The 25066-nt window shown below is 38.9% G+C and overlaps 1 protein-coding gene and 1 pseudogene across 2 annotated transcripts in view; both read left to right on the plus strand.

The window, feature by feature from the left end:
• The first annotated feature begins 516 nt into the window (after window positions 1-516).
• The window catches only part of ipo11 (importin 11), a 73636-nt gene continuing 49086 nt past the window's right edge, over window positions 517-25066 (plus strand). The window contains exons 1-8 of one of the 2 annotated variants that reach the window (XM_028984410.1): window positions 517-613; window positions 2874-3014; window positions 3341-3441; window positions 3760-3832; window positions 4631-4834; window positions 19316-19448; window positions 20025-20083; window positions 23334-23382. In XM_028984410.1, the coding sequence (XP_028840243.1) occupies window positions 2877-3014; window positions 3341-3441; window positions 3760-3832; window positions 4631-4834; window positions 19316-19448; window positions 20025-20083; window positions 23334-23382 (757 nt within the window). In that variant the 5' untranslated portion in view covers window positions 517-613; window positions 2874-2876. The remainder of the gene's footprint in view (window positions 614-2873; window positions 3015-3340; window positions 3442-3759; window positions 3833-4630; window positions 4835-19315; window positions 19449-20024; window positions 20084-23333; window positions 23383-25066) is intronic. The other variant, XM_028984419.1, reaches the window with a different exon arrangement.
• On the plus strand, window positions 17548-17684 carry LOC114802754 (uncharacterized; annotated as a pseudogene).

Consider the following 25066-nt stretch of genomic DNA (forward strand, 5'->3'; position numbering starts at 1 on the left):
AATATTATTTTATACATATTTTTATAAAATGCATATAGACAAAAAATCCTGTTTCCGCGATAATCAAAGGAAAAAAACAGATTACCGGTTTTGAGGGTAAAAAGTCATACCTGGCAACACTATTGGACTGCATTGGTCCTGCAATTCTTGAGGGATGGCTACAAATATTAAAAGTTCTCATTGAAGCCGAAACAACATGGCGTCAACAATTTTCGTTTTATCTACATCCTAGCTGGGCAACGCTTCAAAAGTCAGGTGTATAACGCTGTATGCGCAAAACGTGTTACGGGAATGAGCCATAATGTTGCCATGGTGATTAGAAGAGATACAGTAACAGGCACATCTTAAAGCCCGAAGTAGAAAGTAGAAAATTGATTGAATAATTTTATGAACGCTTGTTTTTAAATAAAAATGCAGGTCTTAAAATTTACAGTAACAAAAGTATAAACAGCTGGAGAACAGACAAGTTAGGACAGCGCGATGGCGTCGTGTGTGATGTCATCACTAAGCGCCACTGTTCACAGTGGATGGCGCCACCAGCGTGCGCTGTGCTTAGTTCGAGTTAACACAACTTCTTTTTGACGATTTCCGTGTAGATTTCATTGGCGTTTTGGTAAGTTTTAACATCGTTCGGCGTTGAGGCACTCTTGTGATTCTAGTAATGATGTAAATTAACTAAAAATTATATAGATTGTGGAGAGGCCGGGTCGCACGTGATGTCAACGATGTTGTCACGTTTTCCTTTGGAATGGACTGTGCGCTGTGATTAATCTGGTGTTAGTCTGGTTTTCTGGCGAGAGCAAAACCGAGAACTGGTCGTGTGATTGGAAGTGTAGCTAACCGATAGCTCCCCGCCTGATCCGGGGATTTGCTTGTCATTCTGCTGCGTTGTTATCCTGTTACCACTTTCTGTGCTTAACTACAGTGAAGGTTGGGTTTGCGAAATTCTGAGGTTAAAGTCAGCACTCGTACGTTTTAAAGCTTGTTGTCACTGTTGTGTCTCTTATTGTGCAGCACTAATTATTGGGTACAAATGACACACACACACTATATATATATATATATATATATATATATATATATATATATATATATATATATATATATATATATAAATGAGTAATGCAAAAAATATGTATGTACACCAAGTGACCATTTTGTCCTTGTATCATAAAAGGAGCAGGAGTAAAGATTCAATATATCTCCAGTAATAGTAAAAAAAGAAAAAAAAAAATCTCTGAACCAGTGACACGGTCATGAGCATAAACCTCATTGATGCACTTGAGAACAGTAGGGTAGCTCTTGTTCTCTGATCCAAAGAAGAGCTGCGGTAGCTCCTTGGCTGAAAAAGTTCATTCGGGTTGCTGATAAAAAGGTGCTAGAACACACAGTGGTTGAGTCCTGCATTCACGTGGATGGTTTTTTTGACATGTAATACCACCTAAACATAGTTGTAGACCCTGCTGAGCCCTTCATGGAAACAGTATTCCTGGTTGTGGCCTCTTTTGTGTCCTGCCACGCTGCAAAATTAGTTCAGCATGTTTTTACCTCCCAATTCTACAGAACAAAAAACCTCATGGATGGATCGTGTCAAAAATGAAAGGGCTTGAAGTGTCAGCTACTGACCGCTTGCTGTACTCTCCATCCCTCACTATTTATCCAGGCCTGGCTTTAAGATCACCCCGCTGCCTCACACCAAAATATCAGAAACATTTAGGTGTCCTAGTTTACGGCGTGACGCTGCAGCGTTTGCATCTGCCTGTGTAACAGTGGAGTGAGTGGAGAAAGCTGTCTGGCTGTTTTGTTAGTGTTGTCGATGTTTAAGAAGTGTGGAGCCTAGCAGCTGCATCTTCGCCACAGAATAAACCTGTGTTGAGCGCAGTCTTAGAATTTTAATCTGTATGTTTAGATCAGAGTTTTGTGACTCCTTGCTTTTGTTGCACATGCTCTTCTGTTCACCGCACAGCCCAAAAAGTTGCTATAGTTCAATATTCAAAACCTTTTAGTTTGATTCCAGCATGCATTGTTTTAATAAAAATCTCAACTGACTCAAACCACTGCTCCAGCACATTGGAACTTTCTGAATCCCAAAGCCTGATGGAAAATCATGGTCAATCATTATAGACCCCTAATAAGATGACCGCATTTAATTACTGCATAATGTTGCTGAACCTATGCTTGACCTATTAAAGCAACCCCACAGCATAACACAACCCTCTTGCCCAAGTCTTCAAGTCCAGATAAAAAAAAAGTTTAGCCTCACAAACAAGTGGCATCTTAAGACAGCGCAGGTGTTTAGTCTCTTTACATTTTCACGTTTCAACAATATTCTTTGTTGTTTTGTTTGCTTGATGCAAGTACATTTGAAGTGTGAAGGTATTTGTTAGAATTAAATAAGATGTTGGCAACGGAAACATTTAACCACTGCTGTAATGAACAATCCTGAAGTTCTTGCATACCTGCTAATTTAAATCAGTGCGGTGACAATTTTGGGGGGGTATCATTAGGGTAAATATAATTTTGCTATTTATGATAAACAGTGAGAACCAGTTTCTTCACATTTCAAGCACGCATGAATTAATGTTTAGATTAGGAACAGTCCTTGTTGAGATTGCTCTGGCACTTTATCGTTGGAGCAAGATGTTCTAGCAAGTGAAATAGATTTATGATTATGATTGTAATTTCAGTCTCTTTTTCTGGCAGTTATTGGGGGAGATATAAATATTGTTAATATCAAGTCATCGATGCAGAACTTCATCCTCTGACGTATTGTAGCACATTACATATATTTATTTAACATGACAAAAGCTGCTGGATCAGTCAAGATAATCACGATTAGAATAGTTTTCTGCAATTGTTGTCCTGTGCTTCAGCAGATGGACATCCAGAGCGCGAGCACTGTGGTGCTGCAGGCCCTCACCCAGGCCACCAGCCAAGACACAGCCGTGTTGAAGCCGGCCGAGGAGCAGCTGCGCCAGTGGGAAACGCAGCCGGGCTTTTACTCTGTGCTGCTGGTGGGTTCCAGATTGATTAAGCCTATTCGCCATGCACATCCCTCCCGCTATTTACATAGGACAGGGGTGCGAAAAACACATCATCTAATCACATCATCTTACCATCTGATTTTTGGATGCTGGTTAAATGATGCTGACATCTAGTGGTTGCAAAGTGAGTTTTAGTCACAGTTTAAAGGATAAATTTATTCCCTGCTCAAGGTGTATAACTGAAAATAAGACAGTTTAGAAATAGAAGGAAATATTGAATGCCATTATTCTACGTGTATTAATAAATGATTTGATCCTTGTTACCATTTATTAATGCTGATATTTCTTTTTGCCAGAATATCTTTAACAATCACATGCTGGATGTTAACGTGAGGTGGCTGGCTGTTCTTTACTTTAAGAATGGCATTGATCGCTACTGGCGGAGAGTGGCACCACAGTGAGTCTTTTCTTCACCCCTGACCCCTTCATTATTCTCTAGAGCTGTGGCCATGCAAATTGGGATATTTATGGCATTTTCTAGAAGTGCACATTCTAATATGTGCATTTAAAATATACAAAGTCTCCCAGTGCTAAAATATTGATGTTATTCATATAATGCTGAAACCTATTATTGTAGGTTACTTTTTGATGTTTTGCTGTTTTATTTGAATCTAATCTTTAATCTTAAGTTAATAACAATACATTTATTTGGTTTAAGTCTTGTGAATTCTGATTTGCAAAGCAAATTTCTACATTTCTGCGTGTTTATCTATAGCGCCTTATCCGAGGAGGAGAAGTCATCTCTCCGTGCAGGGCTCATCACCAACTTTAATGAGCCGGTCAACCAGGTTTGTGTTCACCAGCCATCTCAGGGACAAAGTCCTGGAACTAATTACCCTTGATAGAGAAAATTCTGACTCATCTCCATGGCATATGTTTGGCTCATCCTCTTCCTCATTACCCATCTCCGTCTGATTGGACTGAATTGAATTTTTTTGTGAATTGGCCACTGCATCGCTTCAGAGCAGATGTGTTTATTCACATGCATGGGCCAGAGGATGCTGGCTTGAGTCATTCATAAGGAAATTGTACTGTGCATTTTAAGCAGTGGGAAGGCCATGTGGACAGTCCAGCTATTGGCATTTTGGACCCAGCCATACTGTCTCAGGGGGTATTTTATTAAACCTCTCAGTAATGGCAAACAAATGTGGATTTTCTTTTCCATCTGTGACCCAATCGTATTTAATTTCTAAAGCCAAAAATGTGCAGGTATCTAAGCAAATTCATCTTACTAACATTATACCCTAGGTCCCCTATTATGTAAATTTCACTTTGTGATATCATTTAACATCAGTACTAGTTTTACTAGACTATCTATGCTCCTGCAGTGGCTAGAAATGGTGAATAAAGGAACTCCTCCGATCATCATGGCTTCTGTTGTTGCAGTTGCTCAGTGATTGGGTGTAAAATTGAGCACAAATCTATTTTTTTTAGTTCCATCACGGAATAAGAGATTATTATTAATGATTTAATTTAAACAATTTATTGAGGTTTGAAATTCCCTAACCTATATGGAAAAATAATAATAATCTGCAGAAATGATTACGGACGTTTCTTTTTTTCTTTTTTTTTCCCCATCTGTGTAGATTGCGACTCAGATAGCTGTGCTGATTGCTAAAGTGGCGCGTCTAGACTGCCCACGCCAGTGGCCCGAACTCATCCCCATCTTGCTGGAGTCGGTGAAGGTGCAAGATGGCCTGCAGCAGCACCGGGCACTCCTCACGTTCTACCATGTCACCAAGACCCTGGCATCCAAGCGTCTCGCTGCAGATAAGAAGCTTTTTCAGGATGTAAGTGGCTCTTAAGTTCTACCAGTGATAATTAGGAGTGTGTGCTTATTTTTTGATATTGGTAGTTAAAAATAAATCTTTGGTCATGCCGCCTCCTCAAAAAAAACTAGGATTGCTGAAGAGGCCACATGCTTCTTATTTTTTACTTGAATGTATTTATCTCACTGCTGCAGTGCATTCTTTTCTTTTAAAATGATTTTGAAGCTGTGTATTTGTTTTCTTGGCTAGGTGGAGGGGTCGCCTTTGTTGATATTTTTAATGCACCTTGCAGATATATTTTGTTGATTATACCATTATTTTATATTTATCTACAATCTAAGATGTATGGCAAATTAGGTGGAATTCATGAAGATGCTTATCATACTGACTCTATTTGTAGTTTGATAAAAATGTATAGTCCTTACAGTTACCCCACCCTTGCCTTTTCCCCAACAGATATAATGTCTAGCCATATATAAACATTTGGAACTGCTGCAATTGTCATTTTGAAGTTTTTCTTCACTTTTTTTAATATGTGGTTTTAATCAGGTTTGAAAAATAGATATTATATGCCAGATCCTACTGTCATTAAAAACCTGGAGAAGTCTTGGAAATTGAAAAGAGAATTTTCCAGGCCTTGAAACATATTGGAATTTGAAATAAACATATAAAGTTATGGAAAAGTAATTGAAATCAGATTTACGTGATTTTATGACTAAGTGCATTGACTGCACTAGAAATGTTTTTCTACATTTAAAACCTCGTTTAAAACCTCAGAGAACGTATGGTCATGAAAAATGTGTAAGAACCCTTGAGGGGTTAAAAAAAATTCCGGAATCAAAGCTTCAGATGTGCTTTTGGATTTCATGGCTGCGTCTCACCTGTGAGTCTCTTTCAACTGTCAGCCTCTGGGTGGTGCTGTGGGGCTTTCTGGTGGCTTGCTGGTTTCGAGGAGAGGACAAACACCATTCGCTAAGGACCTGCCTTATCCCCAAAATTGTGTAGTACTACAATCACATGAGAACTGATGTCTCCAGCTAGGGAAGCTTTGTTGCTGGAAGTGTGGGGTATTTTATTTATTTATTTTCTCCTTTTCCCTCCCCAGCAGGAACAGCATTCCGGCTTGCTTGCGGTTGTCGACTGCTATGCTGTTGTTGCTCTGTTGGAATGACAGCTTCTGACACAGTGTTGACACAGGGGGCCTTAAAGTGCCAGCCAAACTGGGAGCATCCCAGAGATCAATAAGCTATAAATTGTGCTTGGCAACCTACCAGCGGATGAAAATAACCCCCCCGGTGAAGTCCCGTTTGCAGGCATAATTAATTAGGCTCTCGTTAGCCTTTTCATCCCTGTTCCATCCAAGTTCTGCCATAAGTGCCTAAGTGTCTTATCCAAACTCTCCAAAGCAGTAAAGCATCTCATACTGATCAATATTATGCCTGGTTTTTGTGGTGCTATATGAGGCGTAGCTCATGCAGAATGTTCCCTGAGACATTATTGTTATTTGTGTTTGTTATTCCTAGAAGGTTTACTTTAGTTCTGTTTTTTTTTTTTTTTTTTAAATTGGAGCATCTCATGGCAATGATTGACAGTTCACACCCTGCTTCATTCTGGAGGATTCAAACCATTTCCTGTCAAGATTCAAGCTTTCATGGTTATTCCAGTAATGAAATGTATCCTGAACCTCTCTAACAATACTAATACTATTACTCAAAAACTAAGCAAGCTAATTCTAGCATGTAGCAGAATGTGAACGTTAAGTAAAAATCTAATAAAATAGGCAGGTTAGTGTAGAGATTCCAACTAGAGTGCATTATCTGGATGGCGCAATGACCTGTTTAGCAGTAACAGATTGCCAAGTAGGATGAGATGAACAGGCATCAACAGTGATCAGTTTTAATGCACCTCTGCACAATGTTTTATAGTGAAATTAAATGAGCTTTCTCTCTATCTGTAGTACTGTCATTTGAAGACATCTTTTCTTAATGTCAGTGCGTCACTCGCATTTCTCTGTTTTCCTCTGGCTCAGTGATCATAATGTCTCTTGTATACGGTTGCGTGGATATCAAACCTATGTGTTTGAGACATCTCATGACCACTCATACCAAACCAAACATGCAGATAGATGCTTTTATTAAAGCACAATTGTTGATTGGCGAAATTGTGTACGTGACATTCGTCTTCTAGTGCTGCAGAACCATCAGTCACTGAGTCACTGCCTTTTTACCACGCATGATGCAATCTTGAGATTGTTTGTTGAAATACATTTTTCTTTTTGCAGTTTTAATTATTAACATATGACATCCATGCCACAAGTTTAAATGGGACTTGACTGAGATCATATTGTGACCAGTTGAATAAGTAAATTAAATGATTAAAAGGCCCACCACTTTTTATTTATTTATTCCCCCCCCCTTTAATTTTCTATGAACATTTCTGTTACTATTGTACTTTACACACTGAATTTAAATGATAGAATTTCATGCCGGATTCTGAGGAGCTATCATCATTCTGCAGAAAACAAATGAAAACAGCGTATGAATTCAGTATGATCTCATAACATAATTAGTTGGTTTGTCAAATGAGCATGGTACAGGGGCTGCTGAACCAATTAAAATGCACACATGATATTCATAGTCTCGTTTTTAATTAAACAAATATATATATTTTGGGATATCCCTAATTTTTAGTTTGATACAACTTTGACCTTCCTATCCACTGCTGCTATAATTTCCTGTCCAGAATTCTTTTAAGGAGAATTCTGGACTTATTCTGATGTCAGAATTGCAAACAGAATTAGCCCGTTTACAGTGAGTGCATGTCCTGAATGTTCATGCTCAGTAGATAACTGAATGTCAGCTGTAATTTGTAGAATTATAGTAATTTCTCTGCCAGTTTTAGCACTGTACAGAATGCTGTAGGTGTCGCTTTGTTGTTCTGTTTTTTCCTCTGAGATTCTTTTACCTAGATCATTGCTTCATCTGAATGCGTTCCTCCACTGGGTCCATTAATAAATTTAAAATAAAATTGTTTTCCAAAGCAACAAGACTGTCCAGCATAAATCCATTTATAAGAAAAACTGGATAAATTGAGTGTGACTTGCTAATCAAGATTGTGATTTAATTTTATGTAGTGTGCATCAAGTAACAACAAAGTGAAGTGATTGTCACATGTGATACACAGCAGCACAGCACACGGTGCACACAGTGAAATTTGTCCTCTGCATTTAACCCATCACCCTGAGTGAGCAGTGGGCAGCCATGACAGGCGCCCGGGGAGCAGTGTGTGGGGACGGTGCTTTGCTCAGTGGCACCTTGGCGGATCGGGATTCGAACCGGCAACCTTCTGATTACGGGGGCCGCTTCCTTAACCGCTAGGCCACCACTGCCCCAGTATGACAGTGTAGAACTTGAAGATCCCTATTTGTACAAACTGATTCAGCGAATGTATGGCAATACATTCGTAACATTAGTGAAATAACTCACTTCAGGTTGCTTATTAGATAATGTGTGTAGAATTGAAGAGAAACCCATGCTGACTTTTGCCATGTCAATTGTGTGGACAACCTAATGGAAGGAGCTGAGGGAAGAAAAAAAGTTAATGTTTTAATTTAAGGTGGTCGGTCAGTAGGGGGAAAAAATATTTGATATTCATCAATATAAGCAACATTTATGTATTTCATGTTTAAAGGTTTCCTTTTCACACCTAATTAATATGAAGATATCTTAAAGTAAGTTTTGGTTGAAATTATTTGATTTACATCATTTTCATAATTATGGGAAATGATAAAAAGGTGACTGTTAAAATATTTGTTGCATTGTACAAAATTTGGCTGCACAAAATTAGTGTGAAAAGAAAGTGAAGTGATTCATTGTGATACACAGCACAGAACACGGTGCACACAACGAAATGTGTCCTCTGCTTTTAACCCATCACACTTGGTGAGCAGTGTCACATTTCTACATGCTGCCCAAGCTCAGTTTAAGCATTCTCATAATTCTGCATGTTTACTATATAGAAAGGAAAAACAAAACCAACAATTGATAATTGCCACTCAGCTGTATTGTGTACTATATTGTGCCAACATATCACCCTTAAAGTCTTTAAAGTAACTTTAAGGTCTTAAAGTGTTAATGAGTTAATGACAGTGAGTAATGTAATCAATGAAAACCCTGGACACACACTGTGACACCACTATTTTTGTGAAATAGTGGTTTGAATATGGCTTTTATCTTATATAATTCCATATACACAATCTTATTTTTGTTCTCCACAAAATTATCCATTTGGAACTCCACCAGAGTGCATGTTGGCTTGTGTGTCCCAAATTATATTTATCCTGCATGTTAATGAGTGAAAGCAAGATGGCGCCAGGTGCTCCAACCTCGGTCTTGGGTCGCAACTGCTCCGACCTAGTTTACGTTGTTTTTGTCTTTTAAGTTAAGTTTCAGCAACCATTCACCGGCAAATCCTCCACCATTGAGCACATTAGGTATAATAGAGACACCCGCTCCCTGAAGGCCAACACAGAGAGAATGAGGAGGAGCTTCTTTCCACAGGCTATACGAGCTCTCAATAACAACAACACTACATAGGACAGAACACTAATACGCTCCTGCACTTTCAATCACTTCTGGACTCTATACCCCCAGACATTTGCACAACTTCACTTTACACATTTGCACACCTTCACCTTACTTGTTTTATGTTTTAAAAGCATAAATTTGTAATATTTCTTTGTTTGCGATATTTGCACATTTGTTTCTATTGAATACTTGCAATATTTGCAATATTGAGGTCAATAGCAGCTGCACAAGCCTTTCACTGCATATCATACCGTGTATGACTGTGTACGTGACAAAATTTGAATTAGAATTTTGAGTTACTCTAGCAGTGCACATTTCCTTTTGATTCCCAGCACTAAGTTCAGCTATTTTGAAGCCCTTTGGACTCCTAGTTGTGGTCTTAATCTCTGCACATCATTTTCTTTTCCAGAAAAGTTAAATATTTCATTGCTGTTGCATTTTAACGTTTTGCATGTTTCACAGAATATGTTACAATAATGATTAGATGCCTGCCAGGATTTGCTCTGATGACCCTTTCTCAGAATTGCATGCACTAATGTTGCGTTAATGTTTTTTTTCTTAACGGTACAAGTTCCATCCTGCTATAATTTAATATTCAGTTACAACACTTCCCTCCTTCATTAAGCGGGAATTACTGCCAGGCTCTAGACATGTGCTGTCAGTAATGTGCTTAATGAGTCTCCCTGGAGATTTTTGTGCCTCTGTGTGTCTCAGCGGCAAGCTGACAATTTTGTCGTACAGGTTTATCATTTTAAACCTACAACTAATTATTGTTGTTTTCAACACCAGCCCAGTGTCATATGCAGGATATACAGTTTTATGTCATGTGCAGCACATATGCAGGATCGTACATTTTTAAAATAATGTTCATTCATTTGTACATGTACAGTGAAAAGCCTTGAATCTGTTTTGAGATTCAGGATTTTTATACATAATTTGCCACATCAAAAAATAAATATTATTATCCATAGGTTTGGGCAGTATGTCAAAAAACATCATACAAGTGATATTGACGAAAAAAACGTCGTCAATATTCAGGTGTTCAGATTTTGTCACTTGTGACTTACAAGCAGAGGTTAGCTGAACTGAGTGTATTTATCAAGCAAAGGATCCAGGTACATAGTGTTCTAACAGGCTTAGGTGTAGTTCAGCTATTTGCTGTTTGTCTAAAAACCTATGTCAGTTTCAACTCAAGGGCCTGTGGACTAACAGGGCGGTGGTTTAGTTAACTTGTTTTCTCAGAGTAGTTTGGAATAATTTGGGGTATTGCAGTAAGGGTAGTCCGGCCTATAGTACCTATCGTTTTTGCATGATTTGCTGGTTGTAAATTTGTTTCTAGCGCTCGTAGCATACAACAAAGGCCAGGCTTTTATAAAGCTGCATAAAGCTCACAGAGCCATGGCTCTATGGAAATGGATCAGTAAAAACGCAGTATAACAGTCGAGTTGGATAGAGCTTGGGCTGAATTCTGTCAATCTTGGATTTGGTTGGGCCAAACGTTTTAATTGCTGTTTATTTTTTTGCAATGAAAAATGTGTACTTAATCATTTAATTCTTTTAATGTGTGAATGCGGGAAGGAATTGGGGTTGAGGGTCCTGGCTTGTCTTGGACACAGGCAGGGGGGCTTCAGGGAAAAACAGTTGGAACCCACTGGTCAATCATAGTGCATTTTAGTACAATAACAATATTTCTGGAAGAGGTAGGCTTGGGCAGTGTGGTGAGGGAAAAACTGTCAATAATACATATCTTTATTTACAAAGTACATGACACGCCACTGCCTGGCAGAATGTGGGCAAACTGCTTGGTCCACATTATCAACAGGCACCTGAAGCAAATTAAGCCTATTGTAAGTAGGGACCTCATGATTCTATTTGATTGCGATTCAGAGGGCTGTGATGTGATTAGAAACGATTATTATAAATATAAGTGTACTACAAATGTCAGGCTCAGGGTGTGGGGATTTCCTCAGGCTGCATTATCAGGAAAGTTCTTCTTTGCAATCTGCCATTCCTCTATTACATTCTTTAATAGCTCAGCTATATTTGCACCCTTGTGACTCTCTTTAACCGTTCTAGTTTGAAGCACACAAAATGCAAGCTACCACTCATGGGATATTAAATGAGATGGTCCGATGACTTAGAACTCTGTGGCACAGATGTTCATTGCAACGCATGTTAGAGCTATCCAACCGTTTTCTTAAATGTTTTCATGACCTCGTTTTTGGTCTCGTGGCATAGTTTAAGAATAGCTGTGTCAGTAAAATTTCTTCAGTGTGGCTCCAAATTCTGTAACATAGTGAAACCCCAGGTTCTAAACAACTGAATACACATGCAAATCCATTGCTATTGAGGTTCCATTGAACTTTGTAATTCAGCTCTTCTTTTCATTGTTCAGTGGAAACTTTGACATTGCTTGATCGATTTCCCTTTGGTTAATGGTGGTAGTTACCACCAGCTGTTTTTCACCTTTGGGTGAAAATATTCAATGTGGCCTGTCATGTTCTGAAAGATTAACTGTCTCTCCAATCTGAGTTCAAGAGCACTGTGGAGCAGTGTTTACTGTCTATCCAACTCTACTGTTATACTGCGTTTTTACTGATCCATTTCCATAGAGCCATGGCTCTGTGAGCTTTATGCAGCTTTATAAAAGCCTGGCTTTCGTTGTACGCTACGAGCGCTAGAAACAAATTTACAACCAGCAAATCATGCAAAAACGATAGGTACTATAGGCCGGACTACCCTTACTGCAATACCCCAAATTATTCCAAACTACTCTGAGAAAACAAGTTAACTAAACCACCGCCCTGTTAGTCCACAGGCCCTTGAGTACAGGATGTCTCTGTACATTGCTGCATTGCAACAGCTTTCTCTCTATCCTGACTAGTCTCCCAGCTGAAAAACATCCCCACATCATGATGCTGCTACAACCATGCTTCACTGTAGGTAGGGTATTGGCCTGGTGATTCCTTCTGGCTGCACGATTATGACCCAAATCATAATCACGATTGTAAAGTAAAGTGAAGTGATTGTCACATGTGATACCTCTGCATCACCCTGAGTGAGCATTGGGCAGCCATAACAGGCACCGGGAGCGGTGCTTTGCTCAGTGGCTGCTCAGTGGCGGATCGGGATTCGAACCATTTACATTTACAGCATTTAGCAGATGCCCTTATCCAGAGCGACTTACAATCAGTAGTTACAGGGACAGTCCTCCTGGAGCAATTTACGATTAAGTGTCAGGGACACAATCGTCGTAAGTGGGATTTGAACCTGGGTCTTCTGGTTCATAGGCGAGCGTGTTACCCACTATGCTACTACCACCAGCAACCTTCTGATTACCGGGCCGCTTCTTTAACCGGTAGGCCACCACTGCCCCAAACACATGCAATTAAATTTGAGGGAATTGCTTTTTGCCATCCAGCAAAGGTCCCACCAAAGTTGTTTTTATCAATATTGTAATCGCTATTATTAATCACTATTATTCATTATTTTACTTAACACTCATTTTTATTGCACTTTCTTTTTTAAACAAACAGTAACTGAACAAGGCTTTTAGATTTTTGGTAATAAAAACCAGCCTGTCAACATTTTCTGTCTAAAGAGATGACAGAAGGCAGGTCATTATGAAAATACTAATATATTTAATATGAAAAATGAACATCCATTTTCCTGCTTTTTTTTGGAAAAAATAACTAGAGAGGGCAGGCACATAAACATGCATTTGTATAGATTTGTTAAGAACAATGAACTTACTATGCAATATTTAGAGCTGTCAGAATAGGAGCTGTGCCTTTCCTATGGGGTGGGAATGGGAAGACAGATGCTCTGTAACATGAATAACGTTATTTGTCGAACACTAAATTTCGTAACATACAAGATGATAAAACAAGATATTACGCAAGAAATGTTTGAACCTTTACTGTATTTTAAACAAATAATCTTACACATTGCCGGTTACATTTTTGAGTGGGTTGAATAAGCTAAATGAGTTTAGGGGCTTTCCATTTGTTGTATTTGATCCATACTACCTCACATGCATGCAAAAAAATTAAGCTGTTCCGGAATGGATCAATCTTTAGAGACACTGGTCTGAAGTGTGCACCTTTAGACCCATACAATGACCATAAGAGCCAGACTGCAATGCCATTTCCCCCCATGGTGGAATAGCCTTTTATTTATTTCAATCTTCAGTAAGTGGTCCAGTGGTATGTGTTCCAAGTCTCAGCTTGACCCCCACACACACACACACACACACACACACACACACACACACACACACACACACACACACACACTTTAATCTCTATTAAGTGTGTGGGGGTGGAAGCTACCAGTGAGGGGGGGACTGCTCCTTTGTCTCATTAAACAGGCTCTCTGATGTAGTACCCTTGTATTAAACTATTTTTGCTCTGAGTGATGGAAAAGCATGTTGGTTTAGATATACAGGATGATTGGTTTCTGTCTCATTAAGCGGGTGACTAACACGGCTAACAGGTTTACTTTGTGGACAAGAGAAGTGTGAGCTCTCCATTTTACATGCACAACTTGTATCACACACACAGGCCTACGTCTTCCACTATTTTAATAATCTTTATAAAAATCCACAGAGCTTGGGGAAAAATGTTTGACGGGCTAATTAGAGGATTTCAGCCAGTGGATGGGCATTGGAGGATGCAAAACAGTTGATTTAAGAAACGTGACTAATTAATCATACATTCTGCAGAAAGGCTTATTTAAAACAATTACAGAGGCAGGCATGGGATGGAGACTCTAACAGTGTTTTCATGTGGGCAGAATGAATTTGTTGTTTTACCAGTTGTAAATGTAAGTCCCATGGACAATTGTGACCTTACACTAGCAAACAAGCCCCACTCTTAGCATGTAGTTTGAAAATAGTGTCTTGTATCCCATCCGGGTTGCATTTCTGGCTCAGATGAGTTGGCAACTTTGCCCAGGCTCCTGAGGGTCACAGCCTGTACTTGGTGTGTACCCCTTCAGTGATCATACTGAAAATGTACAGAAAAAAACATATTCTGTTCTGTCATCCTTGAGTCCCAGCTGAGGTCGGACTGTGAAATAAACTCACTTTGGCCTTCATTAAATTCTCAGGTTTTTTTTTTTAAGTGACAGTGTTGTGATCTGGAAAGGACGGCACAAGCGAATCTGGGAAGCAGACTAATTTGCTTCCGTGCCAAATATAAGTCATATATCAGCTGGTACAGTAAAGCTTTATATGCTGCAAGAAGCATGATAATGTGGACCAAGCAAAATTTCTCACTGCTCTGGGACGTTTTACATGTTGTTCAGTACATGAATGTTTATTTACAGACATTAAACATCAGAAATATGTAGATTAAAGTGTTTGTGCTCCAAAAACTGTGAAATTGCCATTTATTTATTGTATCATGCAGAATTAGGCACAAGCCCTTAAACTTTTTTTTTTTTGTCAGTTTGGTGGCTGGCAACCTTGATTATCTACAGTGACCTATACCATTATTGGCATCCCTTTTTATAATGAGTACAATAATTCAAAAATAATAATATGAAAATAAATCCTGAAAAAAAATTGAAAAAATCTTAACCAAAAAACTCAATGAATAAGTATTTAACAAATGCACATGTGCCACATTTGTTTTCATCTCTGGATTTAATATTTTGTACAACCTGTTACTACAACCTTTGCCTTTGTATTTGCATAGTTTCCCTATGCAGATTTTATGAGAATACAAGGCAATGCATCTGACTCCTTTCTTCTTTACATAATTTTCTACATTATACATGGTCCTAGTTCCTCTCAGGTCTTCTCTCATCTTCAGCCTGCACTACAGAATTTAAGAATTGCTTAGGTTTGAAGATTGTGATGGCAATGGAAGAACCTTGATTTTGCTGTCAGTTAACCATTTGTAGGGTTGATTCAGACATGAATTTCATATCATTATCTGAAATAATGATGATAATGGGGGCAGTGGTGGCATAGCACAACCTTCCGATTCATAATCTGGATTATCCTGGATTGAATCCTAAAATGCCAAGGCGCCACTGAGGTGCCAATGAGAAATGCACCCTGGTGCCTTTCATGGCTGCCCACTGCTCTCTACCTTTTTTTTTTTTGCTTCAATGTTGTGTGCACGGTGTTCTGTGCTTGTTGTGCTTCATAATGACAACTACTTCACTTTCATTATCCCGCTGGTAGATCCAATGATGACACATTTATAGTTTCCAGGTGGGGTGTCCAGGTTTTGATGTTCTGATATTTTATGGAATCTGTGAGTCCATATTCCCAATAGAATTTTTCTTGGCCTGTGGAGGAAAAATTATCCACAATAAAATTTTCACAATATATTTAATATGGGCACATTAATCACATCATGTCTGAAGCATCAAAGTGAGTGGGCAGGACCAACATGGATATAGCCTGATCTTTACACACTCAATTTTTTTTCTGGAATTAACTTATAAATAAACCCACACAACTCGCTACAACAGAAGCTTTCTCCTCAGCTTTTAATTTCTCTCACATCCCAAGAGACACTGGGTGGGGGTGTCGGTATCATGCTATCCAGAGCCTGGTGCTTCACACCATTGTCTCTTCTACACCTCAAATTCCCTCCTTTGAATTCCATGCTTTAACTATTTCTTCCCCAGTCTATCTACAGATCATTGTCTACCAACTCCCGCGGACCCCTTGGACATTTTGTATATGAGTTAGATTTTTTTAATGAGTCCCTCATTGATATCCAATTAATCTTGGAGACTTTAATAATCCACAAGACATACTCCAGTCTTTCCTTTCCTCCACTCCTTCTGAGTAACAAAAACAACTGGTCTTCAACACACAAAAAGGGAAATATCTTGGACCTAGTCTTTAGTCACCCATCTTCTATTCACTTCATTACCACCCGACTTCTTGTCTCTGACCACTCTTTCCTTTTGTATTACCTTGCCCTCTTAACCTCAAACCAACAACATCACCATCTCACTCAACGTGAATTAATGCGGTCTTTACCTCAATTGCTTCGCATGCCCTATCTTGAATCCTTGTCCTGCCTACTGCTTGAATCAGCCACAGACACTTTCATCTAATCAGCCATCAATTGACCTGTTATGTCAAAAGGACTTTTCTTCCTCCTGCAATACGTAGCACTTGTAGGGTGCTGTGAGCAGCAGAAAACCAAAATTAGAGTTGGACATCTTCAAAAACGTTCTTCTTGTTGAAGTAAATTCTGCAAAAGCCAAGAATAAATTGGACACATTGATCCTCAATAATTGTTATAAATCTTTTTTTTTTTTTTTAAGAAAAAAGTTTTACCAGTCATTTACCACAGCTCCACCTATATTAAATATCCAGCATTCCCGATCATCCTCATTGGAACACTTCTCTGTTCTGACATCAGATGTAATCCCACAATCATCACTTCATCCAACCCATCCACCTGTTCACAGGATCCAATTTTTTTCTACAATGCTTCAGTTTGTCTCTCATGAGACAGTTCACTTCACTTTCATCACATCAATCTTTAATAAGTCCATAACATCTGGTCTCGTCCCAACATCCCTCAACCCAGAACCTTACCCAGAGCAAGCTACCAAAACCAGTCTGGTTTCAAAACTACTCACTCCTCAGAGACTTGACCCTCTGGATGTTACAGAGAAACTGCATGCTGCTAGATCAGCAAAATTGCCTTCAGCCTGTTCAGGAACATTTGACAGTCAACCATAAGACTCTCCTTAAGAGTCTGGGAGTTAGGGGCTCAGCATGGTAGTGGACAACTTCCTATCTGAGACTGCAAGCACAACGCACCCCACTGCCTAGTATGCTGCTAGCTAATGTTCAATCACATCGGCAATCATGAAGGTGTTTGAGAGACTCACCAAGCCCAAGTGTCATCAACATCAATATCCTGCGTCCTGCACCTCAGCCATATGGACAAGAAATGCATTGATTACAGTTCAGCATTCATCACTATAGTTCCCAGCAGACTGTTGACCAAGCTGAAGAATTTGGGACTTAACAGCAGATGGTGCATGTGGTTGTCTGACCTTACTGGCAGTCACTGAACAGCAACTGGACTACAAGCCCCTCAACATCAGTGCGACTCCAGTCAAGAGGGTGAGTAGCTTCAAGTACCTGGGTGTCCATATCTCAGAAGACCAGGGGGTGATACCGGGATCAAGAAGGTGGTTCACCCAGGGCGAGGCTTAGCTGTTCTGACCCCTGCGAATTCCCAAAATGTGGTAATCTCAACTGCATAATTTCCTTTTGATTTACAGGGCCGCTTCCTTTACCACTAGGCCACCACTACCTTGTTCAGTGGATTCATCCATTTTTATCAACACAGGCCAGTCAGAAACTTGTCCAATCTCTGGTCATCTCCAATCTAGACTACTGTAACTCTCTCCTGGCTGAACATCCTTTTAGCACTATTTGAACTCTTGTTTTTAACCTTCCCAAATTCTCCCACATCACTCCACTCCCACATTCCCTCCACTGTCTTCAGATTCAAAATACTGATGCTTACCTATAAAGCCAAGGATGGGTCAGCACCCTCCTACCTCAGACTTCTCCTTGCTCTGCACCTTAATCTCCCTGATCCTCAAGCACTGCTCGACTAGAAAAGCACTCATCTTGACTCTTCTATGTCTTGGCTGGGACGTGATGCGATGGCGTGTGAGAAAGCTATGTACCATGCCTTTCCATGGTGCTACCATTTATGGGGGATTTTCCAGCAGAGCTGGTATGAGACATTGTAGGATTAGCAGGTTGCATCAAAGCTGGGGATACTGAACCTTAATATGTAGTGGGGAAAAGCAGAGGAAATTCTTTTGGCACTTTCAAACCAATTTCATGAATGGTAGCACCATGTTGGAAAGGACACAGGGTTAGTCCAACCCGCTTTCTTTGATAAGTCAGACTGACAGAAGTAATTTAAAGATGCATTGAATGTGCCAAAATAAAAAATAATTTTGTGAAATATTTAATGAATTTAATAATGTTTTTACCTCATGTAATTCCATATTGAATTAATTGTAATTTCTCAATAGAATAGATTAAATAAAACACACATGACATTGATTGCCACTGGTTTAAATAATTTAGAATGAGGAAGTAGCATGCATGAGAGTAGTTAATCATTGGTTCTCCCATTTTGAACTGTTTATTAAAGCAGCATTAAAGATGATGTTCTGGGTAACAGAAATAATTACCACATCCAAATGTCTAGCTAGTTTCTCCTCTTCAAGATGCACATAACTACCAAGTGGTTCTTTAATGTTTATCTACCTAACAGTGTAGAAAAAAAACATATCAGTGTGTAATCATTATCCAGGCCTTTTGCTTCTGCACATTAAATTTATCTTTCTTTTTTAGTAGCATGATGTGCCAAAGCTATGACATTGATTGATTTGAAATATAAATATTTTATAGCTTATCTTGACTGCATGCAACATCAGTGCGCTTTTCCTTTTCATTGTTCCACATTTTCGTTCAATTAAGACAAGATTTTAATCATGTAAAGCTTGGAGAGACTGTATGAAAATATAGGAAAGCAGAATATGCCCCCATAAAAAAAAAAATGAACAAATGGCACTAGCTCTAGGGTTCAGCCTCCCTCTGTGCTATTTGTCTGTTCCAGACACTTGAGACGCTTCCGAAATTGTGCTCATTTGTTCATAAAGGAAGATTTATATGGTGGCAATGGGTAGGAAATCAACTGTTGCTTTGAAATGAAACTTTCTGACATAGAACTCAATATATGTGTGTGTGTGTGTGTGTGCGTGGTGGTTTCCCCTTCCCCCTGATGAATGATAAAGGAGTCACCGGTACCAGTGCTGAGCTTAGTTCATTTGGAAACGGGCTATAACAACCATGATCGCTGTGTTTCGCATTCTTTCTGCTAACTGCGTTTCTTTCTTTCAGCTGGCATCAGGCATCTACAGCTTCGCCTGCTCCCTGTGGAACCACCACACTGAGACATTCTTGCAGAAGGTGTGCGCTGGGGACCAGGAGGCTGCACTGAGCTCCCTGGAACGAACACTGCTTTCACTCAAAGGTGCTAAAATGATGATACCATATACCAAACGCATACACTCATCATTTGTTGCAATAGTAATCAAAAGTAATGCAAAAGTAATTTACAAACCTCTGCAATGTTTCTTTGAATTGAGGATTCAATCGGTTTTGACCCACCCACAAATTGTCATATGAGCCATATGAACCTTTTGTACTTTATCTGTTGAATTACTCACATATGGAAAAGATTCAGTGTCAAAGAAGCCTCATCCTCCCCCATCTACCCATCCACATGTAATGCCTTCAGGGTTCACAGGGCACATTTTGAGAACAATTACACACCCAAAATGTGTGTAATGGGATTTGAAATGTCTGTGAGACGTTTTTAACAACCTAATATTGTCCTGCAAACAAAACAACTTTTTTCTGTGAATCTTTAGTGCTGAAAAGCTAGAGCCCTGAGAGACACACCTTATTTCCAGTAATATCCTTTTTTGTGCCTTTTATGCCTTGTGTGGGTGAGCTCAGGTTGTTGTGTTTGGGCTGGTTTGTTCATTTGTTAATGTTCTGTCATTTAATGTTGCATAAAGCTAAACTTGAAGTCCTGTAATTGCAGTGCTTCGGAAGTTGACTGTGCAGGGATTCATCGAGCCTCATCACAACATGGAGGTGATGGTAAGTGTAAACAAAATACTAAATAAAGTGTCTGAAAGTCATAAACTGCTTTAAAGTTCAATCAGTAAAACCTCAAGTGTCATGAAGGCTGCCACTGCAGCTTAAGAGGGTGGATCTAAGTATCTCCCAAATGCTCACTTCAGATGGAAGTACATGACTGCATGGCGAAAGCAATCATTTGAACTTTAAAGCGTTGCAGGCCCGGACCTTAGTATTCCCACTGTGGTAGCTATGTCATGTGCATGTTAATGAAGGGATTTGCTCTGTGTTATCTGGGTCCCCTGACACCACTACTCATTGCAGAGATGAACTGGGCAGGGCTCAGGATTAGTCAGACTCACAAACCCAACATATAATGGGCCCTCTGAGGCCTTCAAAATCTTTTTTTTTTTTCTCAACATTTCTCAAATAGTTCATATTCTTTTCTACTTAGTGCTTATGTGTATGAACATCAAAAACAGGATCATTTTGACTGCATAATATTGTTTTCTTGGTCAAATCTTTCATGAGTGCCTGTCCATATGTGATTAATAACCCAGAGGCCAGGACCTAATGCTTGCTGCTTATGTTTAACATTTGAAAACAGTAGTGTTTGTGCATAAAAAAGATTTATGCTCAGATTAGACAGTAATAGACATTAACTGATACAGAAAACATCTGCAGTCAGTTCGATGCTTTACATTACTACCATTAAAAATACATTACCAGTGCAAAAGCTTCTTGTTTCACATCTAAGTGAGAGTTGGATTGTGCCATGAAAACAGACCACTTTAATATTTAATGTACTGGGTGTACATAGCCTCTAAACACACATGTGCATACTGCAAGCCTCTCTAATAGGTCCCATTGGTATGTTTTGTGATTGATTGGGCAAGTAATTGATGAAATAAGTTTTATAAATTATTCAGACTGGATCTAATAAACTTTAAACATTTCTTTCTAATAAGAGTCATTTTTGACCCAGTAAACTCCTTGTTCTCTAACTGTTATAGTGCTTAGCTAATTAGTCAGGTTTGTGTGTGTGTGTTATAAGTATTATACATGTAATGCAATGGGACTGTCACAAATGTCAAAATATCTATTTAGCAAATAAGAATGTCTATAACACCGATCTAGGAAGTTTTGAAATTTACATTTCCTGAATACTGTCACCAAACACTCCCCATTGTTTACATTTATTATTACGTCATGAAAATTGACCTACAGTTTGTGGTGGCCTAGCAGTTAAGGAAGAAGCCCTGTAATATTGAACCTGGGTCTTCTGGTTCATAGGAGAGAGTGTTACCCACTTGACTACTATATACTACTACCATTATGTCTGTAAAAGCCCTGGAGCATCAAATCTGTTTTATTTTCCTACATTAATACTTTTCTTCTATCATTTAAGGTGAATATATAGAGGCTGACAACTCCCACTTCCACCTCCCTTCAGTCAGGCAGAGGAGGTTTAACTAAATTTCCTGTATTAAAGACCTTCCTCATTTGTGTGTGATTTTATGACTCCTCTGCAATCTTGTTCTTACTACTAATCACTCATTTAATTGCAAAACCATTCTATGCCTAATTAGCAATGCATTCTAAGTGTTTTATGTACATGAGTGCAGAGAACATGTTTTTTATAGGCAGTATAAAATTAGATAATTACTTTTCATAATTAATACTTGAAAATACTGTTTTTTTTTGCCATAAGAATACAATCAAGTGGAAAACTTAAAAGTGAGTGCTCTTAAAGTGAAGAAAAGTACAATTTCATGCATAAGGAACTACCAGTGGCTTGGTAGTACTGTCAGTGTCATAGTAGCCTAGTGGATAACACACTTGCCTTTGAACCAGAAGACGATAGTCACATGTGGAACCTTACCTACTACCATTTGTGTCCTTGAGCAAGTTTCTTAACCCTGAGTTGTCATAAATGTAAATGCATAGGTGTACATTGATTAACCGAGTGCATTCTAGATGCCTGTTTAGTCACAAACAGACTCACAAAAAATGTTGTAGTTGTTGACCTTGTTGAATGTAGTCAATTAAATAACGTTACTTCTCGGTTCCGGCTTGAAGTGTGAATTTAACCTGAAAAATGACCCTTGGCGAAATTAGAAGCTCCCCAAAGTAGCTAGTTCCTCTAACTGCATTGTTAGAGATACCCATATAAAAAAATAATGAAAATAAAATTTAAAAAAGTATTTTGCTAATTTGTCAAATTTTCTGTTGTGGGTTGACAGCTTGAGCAATTTTGCAGTGAAAATGGGAGAGGGTGAAAAGTGTCCAGTGAGTTGAGAAGCTTACACTGATAAATAACTGCTAAAAGTTGTTGGGGGGGAGAATTTTTTATACGCATGAACCACATTTCATCCCCTCATTTTGGCTGAAGTCACCTTCATTCACGTCTACAGGCAGATGACTGGAGGGGTGTGTAGGGATATATATGCTTAGAAGTGTGGGTGCTTTGGCACACCCATGGTGTTCTGATTCATCTTATTAGACAACAGGTGTGCTTTTGTGCCTTTCTGTTTAGAGCGGGGGCATAGGAGTTGCCCCCATTTTTAGTGTCACTTTGTTCAAATGGCTTTTCAAACAGGAACTTTTATGCCTCTAATAATGGGGTTTAAGGGGAAGAGAGGGAAATGAAGAGTCCAGTAGTTGTGCGTGTGTGTGGGTGGTGTATCAGCAGTTCAGTTTGCATTTTTGCTGCGTTTTGTAGCTGCATCAATTTTCGTGTTTGCCATAATTTCTGCAAAAATTGGCCACAAGAATACTTTGCATTAACGTCATCCAAACACACATTCAAACAAGCGTTTGTGTTGAACGCCCATCTGATTTGCTCCAATGAGCAGAAAAACAGTGTTCAGTCCATACTTACCTGACACCATTCATGTGGCGTACCACTTTTTTATGATACCACATAGATTATTCTTGATTGAGCCCATGCCAACCCTCCTTAACTGCAGTAGGTAGAAGAGCCACTGTCTTGCTGCGTTTGTGATCAAACTAACATGATGTAATCTCAGATTGTGGTCATCATTGAATCATGGTGTTGGATTTATGGATGGCCTTGCAGTCTTGGGTGAAGTGACACCCCTTTCATCCAAGGAAACAATGTGGTTTTTCCATAATTCATGCAGTGCACCTTTCGTTCTCTTCTTCAGTCCACAGTGGGTATTGCCAATAAAGACTAGCACTCTTTGAGCTCTTGAACAGCAGCAGAGATAAGTGATTCCCTATATTATGTTTCTTCTCTCTTCTTCTCCAGGGCTTTCTGAACTCTGTGTTTGAGCGGCTGAAACAGTTTTTGGAGTGCTGTAAGTCTTAAACCTTTTTATTTCCTTTTGTTCAAATTTTTATATTTACGATTCCGAACTGCCAGTCTGCAAACATGCTCTCACTGAAGAAGATCTTCAGATTGCAGGAAAATGACAAGCAATATGGTTTTAAGTAGAGAAAAGAGACAAATAGAGAATAGGCAATTAATTGAAAATGCATTTAAATTCAAACAGGTTAATCAAAAGTTTAAATAAATTAATATTGTTGTCATCCTTTGTGTTTTCATCAGTGGGTTGTCATCCCCACGAGTAGGAATCGGTGTAACACACAAAAACACTCAGTTTAACACTTTTTAAGAGGCATAAAATCTGGCAAAAATTTGCAGACAAATCTGTCACTTTTTTTGCCAGGTATTCACACCTCCTGATTGCAAAGGCAAAATGACTTTCTCTCTTTGAACATGGCAGGATTGTTGAGATGCACAAGCAAGGCCACTGGCAGTGCTGCCAAGGTTTCAGGCTGAGCTGAAGGGTTTGATGACCTGTGAAGACTCAACCCAAGTTAATGCCTTTACTGATGCTGACTGCCGCCATATATCCAAATAAGACAGCATCTGCAAAAGAAGGGCTTAAATGAAAAAACATATTCAGCGGTTTATTCTGTGACTGGGGGCCTGACAGGACAGGACTGAAATTTAGACTTTTTAGATTTTTTTTCTGGATGTTGACTTGATTTAAATGCATTGAAAGCCATTGGGGATGGATCACAAAGGTACCAAAAGAAACATTGGTTCCAGACAATGGCCCTACCCCATCTTCACCAGACTGAGTGTTTTTTATTTATATACAGTTATTTCTGTTCTTTTTTTTTTTTTTTTTTTTAATATGGGCTTCATAGTCATGTCATAGTCTTGATCAGATGATGAACAGACTTTGAATTTTGAATTTAAGTTTTCAATAGTTTTCAAATTCTTTTGAGTGAAGTGCAGGCCACTAAATACACATTTCGTTTGAGGGTTTCATGAAACATGTCTTCCATAGTCTTTTGATGTTCAAGACTGATAGGAGAGCTTAGGTACACAGAACTAGGGAGAAATAAGAACCGGTAATGTCTACCAGATTTTTTTTATGCTAGACTGATCTAGCAGCCATATTTATTTGTGTAGTTCATGCCTGCAAGCAGTTGAATTATCTTCCGGAACATCATGTGGCTGTCACAGTAGTTATTGAATGGGCAGCATGTGAGTGGGTGGTAGGGTGGTTTAGGAGTTGTTGACATCATTGAGTTAGGACCTAATAGGAGAAAATGTTGAGTCATTCATTCTGTAGTCACGTAAAATTTGCAGCACTCAGAAACACACCTTTCTGAAGTAGTAGAAACACACTTCAGAATCTTGCAAAATGTAAAAAAAAAAAAAAAAAAAATCCCTGTTTTTCCTAAACTCTCCTACGCTCTCACAATAATGTGCAAATGTTTTAGGGAGTAGTGAAGTAGAGTAGCAAAGGTTTTTACAAGTAAAAACATATGAATAGCATTTATTAAGAAGAATCTATTAGTCACATCCATTCTGCATTTTGACTGTGCAGGATTAAAGTAATAGTTACAGAAATAAATAAAATGCAATAGAAGAAGAAGGCCAGGCAAGCTATAATGCAAACAAGATATTTTGTTTTCAATGAGACATTAGACATCATTGGCTTGGTTATGGAGAAATATATTACT

Source organism: Denticeps clupeoides, chromosome 1 (genome assembly GCF_900700375.1).
Source record: "Denticeps clupeoides chromosome 1, fDenClu1.1, whole genome shotgun sequence".
NCBI classification, from domain to species: Eukaryota; Metazoa; Chordata; class Actinopteri; order Clupeiformes; family Denticipitidae; genus Denticeps; species Denticeps clupeoides.